Source organism: Pyxicephalus adspersus, chromosome 4 (assembly GCF_032062135.1).
Source record: "Pyxicephalus adspersus chromosome 4, UCB_Pads_2.0, whole genome shotgun sequence".
In the NCBI taxonomy this organism is placed as follows: domain Eukaryota; kingdom Metazoa; phylum Chordata; class Amphibia; order Anura; family Pyxicephalidae; genus Pyxicephalus; species Pyxicephalus adspersus.
In genome coordinates, this window is record NC_092861.1 from 3,814,834 (window position 1) to 3,821,317 (window position 6,484).

General features: G+C 35.3%; 1 protein-coding gene across 1 annotated transcript in view; it reads left to right on the top strand.

Annotated features, from left to right (window-relative positions):
- Positions 1-6,484, top strand: part of LOC140327980 (uncharacterized) — a 648,380-nt gene that overhangs the window by 45,887 nt on the left and 596,009 nt on the right. Inside the window, exon 3 of the mRNA XM_072407240.1 lies at positions 302-1,101. Within this exon, the coding sequence (XP_072263341.1) occupies positions 302-1,101 (800 nt within the window). The remainder of the gene's footprint in view (positions 1-301; positions 1,102-6,484) is intronic.

The following is a 6,484-nucleotide window of genomic DNA, read 5'->3' on the forward strand; positions in this document are numbered from 1 at the left end:
TCTAATATCTAAATCAGTCTATCATGGTTTGTCACTACATAAATCAGCTATAGGCAGTAAAGGATGTAGTTTATTTTCAATTAAAAATTAATATCTGATTTAAGTCTTTTGTTAATATTAGGATTTTAAATAAACATTTATTATTATTTTTTTAATAGGTGAAGAAATATGATGGACTAATCATTCAATGCCTACTGTGGAAATATTTTATATTTAAGCAAATCTTCATAAACACAGAATGAGTAAAAATGTAGAAAAGCTGAATCAGTGTTCCGAGTGTCAGAAAAGTTTTACATCTAAGTCACAACTCAGTGTTCACCAAAGGGTTCACACAGGAGAGAAACCATTTAAATGTTCAGAATGTGGCAAGTGCTTTTCACATATTTGTAATCTTGCTCAGCACATGAGAATTCATACAGGGGAAAAACCATTTGAATGTTCAGAATGTGATAAGTGCTTCTCCAAAAAATCTCATCTTTCTGAACACCTGAAGACTCATACAGGGGAGAAACCATTTAAATGTTCAGAATGTGGCAAGTGCTTTTCTCAAATTTCTACTCTTGTTCAACACATGAGAATTCACACAGGGGTGAAACCATTTGAATGTTCAGAATGTGACAAGTGCTTCTCCAAAAAATCTTATCTTTCTGAACACCTGAGGACTCACACAGGCGAGAAACCCTTTAAATGTTCAGAATGTGGCAAGTGCTTGTCAAAAAAATCTCATCTTTCTCGACACCTAAAGACTCACACAGGGGAGAAGTTGTTTGAATGCTCAGAATGTGCTAAGGGCTTTACGCAACATTCTGATCTTGTTATTCACCTGAGGATTCACACAAAAGAGAAACCATTTCAATGTTCAGAGTGTGACAGGTGTTTCTCAAGAAGTTATAGTCTTACTGAGCACCAGAGGATTCACACAAAAGAAAAACCTTTTAAATGTTCAGAATGTGACAAGTACTTTTCTCGACAATCTAATCTTGCTAACCACCAAAGAGTTCACACAGCAAAGAAACCATTTAGTTGTTCAGAATGTGACAAGTGCTTCTCAAAAAGTTCTAGTCTTCTAAAACACCAGAGGATTCACATAGAAGAGAAACCGTTTAAATGTTTATAATGTCACAAGCACTTTTTGCAAGTCCATCATCTTGCTATACACCAAAGAATTCACACAGGAGAGAAACCATTTAAATGTTCTGAATGTGACAAGTGCTTCCCAGGAAAGCTCTGTTCTTACAAAACACCAAAGGATTCACATAGGAGAGAAATCATTTACATGTTTGGAATGTTAAAAGTATGTCTCCGGCTGATCTAATCTTACTAAACACCAAAGGCAAGTGTTTTTCAAAAAGTTCTCATCCTATTACCCACCAGAAGACTCTCCACATGAAAAACATTTAAATGTTTAAAATGTGACGTGTCTTTCAGAATGTTCGCGTTATTTGAATCACCAGATATTTAATGCTTCTCACAAATTTCTTTTCTAGCTCAGTACAAGATTTTAAATATTATAATTGTTAGTTGCCAAAAAATAAACACTCTTGCATAAATGGCTGGAGTCAGAACTAGCCATGTTGAAATTTTTTAAAGGAAAACCTAGGCATGTTTTTGGGATGACTTGGGTCCAATGTTGCTTTGAAAAAAATAGGATAGTAGGCAAGTTCTTTGAAATCTAGAGGTCCTTCATAGGTTTCTTGCTAATGATTATCCAGTTTATGTAAGTGGATTAAAGGGAATTTAAAATGTAAAGTGTACCTTGCTTCTATCACAGAATGGATTGATATCACAATACCTTCTTTGTTTATGGCATGTATCCTTTATTGTACTGTATTAACCAATGTGTCATTTTTGATTTTTCAACTGTATCTTTATTATTGCAACCTCTAATAAAAAATGTTAATCTTAAATGTTATGAATGTGGCAATGTCTCTCAACAAGATCCTATTTTATTCCACACCAGAGAATTTACACAATTAGCAGGTCATGTAAAAACTATTTCGTTGATAGTCAAATATGAAGCAGTATCTGGTGTTCATGCTTTTTACTTTGCTTAGCGAATGAGGTGAAACTTTACTGGGCTTTTTTTCCTATGGGAGTTTTTGCCATTTTCATTAAGTTTAGTGGATCTCCCTCAAAGTCTTGAATATACAACTGACTCCTTTCCGCTTTATCACTTTAACCAGTGGCAGTAATCCTGAGTTTGTCTCAGGGTGAATTTTATATACCAAAAGCTGTAAGGAGTTTAAAAGTCCTACCTGGTTCCCAGGTAGGACTCCAGCGGCATCCTCCACCGATGCCGGGCATCTAGTTTATCTTCATGTCATTTAGATGCCCGGCATTTACTTCATCTACGGTCATCTGTGCAACCTGCCAATGCTCAGCTGGCATCTGCGTCCCCGGCATGTGAACGTTGGGGACGGGAGGGCAGAGGAAGCAGATGCCGACCAGGTATCTGCTCGCTAGTGTGTGGCTGGAGCGTGGGACTGTGGCAGGATACGGGACTAGGCAGGAAATTTAAAATACTAAGTGTTTTTAAATGCACCACCTTTACATTTAAAAATACTTAGTATTAATACCACCAGGGAGGTTAAAGTATCCGAATTTCATGTACACATGCAATCATAACATTTTTAAATATATCTCTTATTATTTTAAACTTAGAAATTACATTTCTTCAACAATGTAACACATTAAAGTCTGAATTCCAAAGTATGTAGTATGAATTAACATTGCATTAGGATATGATTTTAGAATCCTGCAGATGTCATGATCATAACCATCCCAGAAAAACAAAAGCTGCATGACTTCAGATTAATTTAAATATAACAAAATATATTGATCAATAATGGTACTCCTAAATACAAGCTTAACCCTCAAGAATGTATATAAACCAATAATTATAATATTGTTTTACTTTGCATTGCTTGATGATATACCCTTTCTGATACCTTTTATCCTAGCATTAAAATGTAAACAAGTAAGAAGGTTAGTGGAAGCAAAGGATAGTCACACTATATGATAACTGTAAACATGCCTTTTGTTAGATAGAATTAACCTATTAGAAAAATCTAAAGACACACAGTTTTGGTGAGTGATGATCAAATGTAAATAAAATGAACTATAGGTCAGTCAGCTATTAGAATCACAGACAGGTAAGAACAAGGTGCAGCTGTAATATTTTTAGACCACACCATCCAAGGTATCTACACTATGACTATAAATGTTTTTACCTTGAGATACATATTTCATTTGAATGTTTTGTTGTCTTTTAAAAAAGTATCCAAAAATGTTTGCAATTTCCGCTAATTAATTCCGCTAAATTCCGGAAATTTAATTCACATTGTAGGCCTATAATTCTTAGTCATATCTCACCAACACATGTCTAATAGTTAAAAAAAAAGTAATAACAAAAATCTGTTAAAAATAATGTATAATGTAATATAACTGTACAGCAGCATATATAATATATATATATATATATATATATATATATATATATTTATATATAATAGATGAATATTTCTTTGTATTGGACTCAATACAGCTATTTTGTATTGAATCCAATACAAAGTTTTTTGAATTTCCCGCTGCACCAACGCATGTACCAACGTCACCGGGAAACCCTGTAGGACGTCTCTGCACTTCGCGGGTGGAGATCGAAGGAGGCAGATGTCCCCAGGACCTGCGGGGACCAGCAGTACGCCGGGGGACAGTGACAGAACAAGGTAAGTGGGTTTTTATTCTGCTCTAGGTACCCCGAGTCTGACTTGGGAATACCGCTAAGGGGGTTAAGACTGTTTGTCTGATTTGAGCACTCACTGTGGTTCTGTTGGGGAGATATTCCTTCATTCCACTTATCTATAAATGCATGAAAACATTTCACAGATAAAATAGATCTTTGTTAATACATGGTGAGTAAAGCTGGAGTCAAACTGTATCAGTTCTGAGAGAAAAGTCTAATATTGGCCATCACTATAACCACTCATTCAATTGCTCATTTACATAGATCCGTGACACAGATAGACCCTGTGTCTCATTATGAGTTAAGGTGCTGTCAATTTTCTCCCCATATTAGCTATCATTACTTATCATCCAACTAATTCAACCTATTTAAGCATATGTTACATTAACTTAATTAAGCTCCATATACTCCTGATGTCTTATATTAATTAATAAATAATTAACTTTAAGACTCAGCAAAATTCCTCCGCTCCATACACCTGCTAACTCCATGCAGATCGTGTCCTGTCCGAGATTCAAACCACCATGCTTCTCAAAAATATAAATGTTAGGCAATGTAATGTTTTACTGAAAAGCCCAAACAAGCTTAAACAAAACAAGAAGAAATAGAGTGAATCTGACATACTCTATGTATTCTCTGAAGAATAATCTTCCAGATCCACGAGTTTATAATGGCAGGGATTGATTTTCTGTCTCGGATCATTTGGTGAATGTTGATCATGAAAGAATTCACTGCACACACCCTTTCCGCTGAATATTCTCACACGCACTGCACTTAGGTCCTATTCACACTTGTATTGCAATAATGTCCACTACATGTAAAGTTTGTTTATTTTATTATAAATGGGCTGCCAATATACCATGGTGTACCATATCTGTTGTTGAGCACTGTATAGAGCCCCTTAGTGTCCTCTATGTACAGTGAGTTTAGGGTGCCAAAAACAATGAATAGCAATAGTGTATTTGTGCAATGCAATGCTCTAACTCTCTTGATTGTAATTAGAGCTAATATATACAAGATACAGCCATACGTGTTGGCTAGCAGGTGGTTTAGGTACTCTGTGACTACTTACCTCAACCCTAGCTAACCCTAAAGCCAAAAACTTACCCAACCCTAGCTAACCTTTGGCATTTTTAAGCATTTTTTGCTAGTGCTAATTAGGTTAGGGCAGGAGGCTATGAAGCTGACGATCTGCCTGTCAGCCTCCCCATGTGATCAGTGGCTTTCTAAACATTCACTGACAAAACTCATGCAATGGTGAGTGTTTCATTGGCTGGGGGTCTTGGGGCAGTCCAACCTCAACTAGTCTGATCAACACTCCTGAGCTGCAGCATACAAGTGACGCACACAGGAGTTTTATATTAAGGTATGTTGGAAAGTTTCCAATCATTTTCCTATAAGAACTTTATATATAATTTATTTTTAGGCTTAATTTTGCTTTGATTTTAAACTGCAAAAAGGCATCCTGAGCCTTACCATGTGGCATATTGACTGTCCAAACCAATTGTTTTGTATTTTTTCCTGTAAAAAAAAAATCAAAAAATCTCCCTTACAATACATCATTTTCTAATGTGTATACCTGTAATCAATAAAACTTGGTAATAGTAATTTCATATATGCTACTTATACTGTATATTTCTATATACTTATATATCACTCTGCTTTACCAACAGTTGGACACAAAGGTAACACTCTAACATATTAAAGTCTTCTTATAATGAAGAAGTTGTTCACATTTTTATGTAGTTCATTCATTTACAAGACTCAACTCAATTAACTCTCTAGAACGAGGTCCAGGAGCTTTTCTGTTCAGAAAGCTGTCAGTTCCACAACGGACAACCCTGCAAAACTGATTTCTTAGTTTTGTGGCCACATAAATTAACAAAATGGAATGAAGAATTGGAAAAATATTAAATATACCATATGACCATAAAAACACAAAATATTCAACAATTGTATTTGTTAAAAAATACATTGTCCAGATCAGGATGGAGGCAACCATAAACGTTAGAGTCCGCTGGTAGATATCTGTACTTCTGGTTTTATTTCCGGAACTGCTGAAACCATGAAGACCATAGAACTGGCAGAGTATTCCACAGTAAAATAAAATAGGACATCTTCTTTTCCAATTTTTTATAATCCTGGATTGGATTCCAGAAATGCGTAATACAAATGAAGACGAAACAAATGGCTGAATATGCCAAGGACAGCATAAGAGATACAATAGTCAGAAAGCTGACTCTTCTTAATATGATGGCCTTCAGACGTAAGAAGAAGACCCTGTGAGAGGTGGAGATCTTGAAGTACGAGAAGAAAGAGAGCAGAGTCGATACCCAGACATTGAAAAAGGCTGAGGAATATAATATATATAAAGAAAAGAAAAGGCATATTGAAGGAAAATATTGAGACAACCAATCTGAAGACCAATACATTAAAAAAGCAATGTGATAGAAGATCCTTGATATCCCAGTGGAGATTATCATTTTGTCAGCATCTGTTATTGATCGTCCCTTCACCCAATCAAGGACATTAACAGACACTATAAAGATTGTATCACCAGACTTGCTAATATTATTACTCCAAGCAAGGCACATGGAAACATATATTGAATTAAATAAATCTGGTGATAGGCTTCCTCTGTAGAAAGTACCCATCTTTGTATGCATACACAAGAGCTGTTATGATATATGATGATAGAAATGTTCTATATTTTTAAAGGATAAAAATGACTTCTTTGAATTT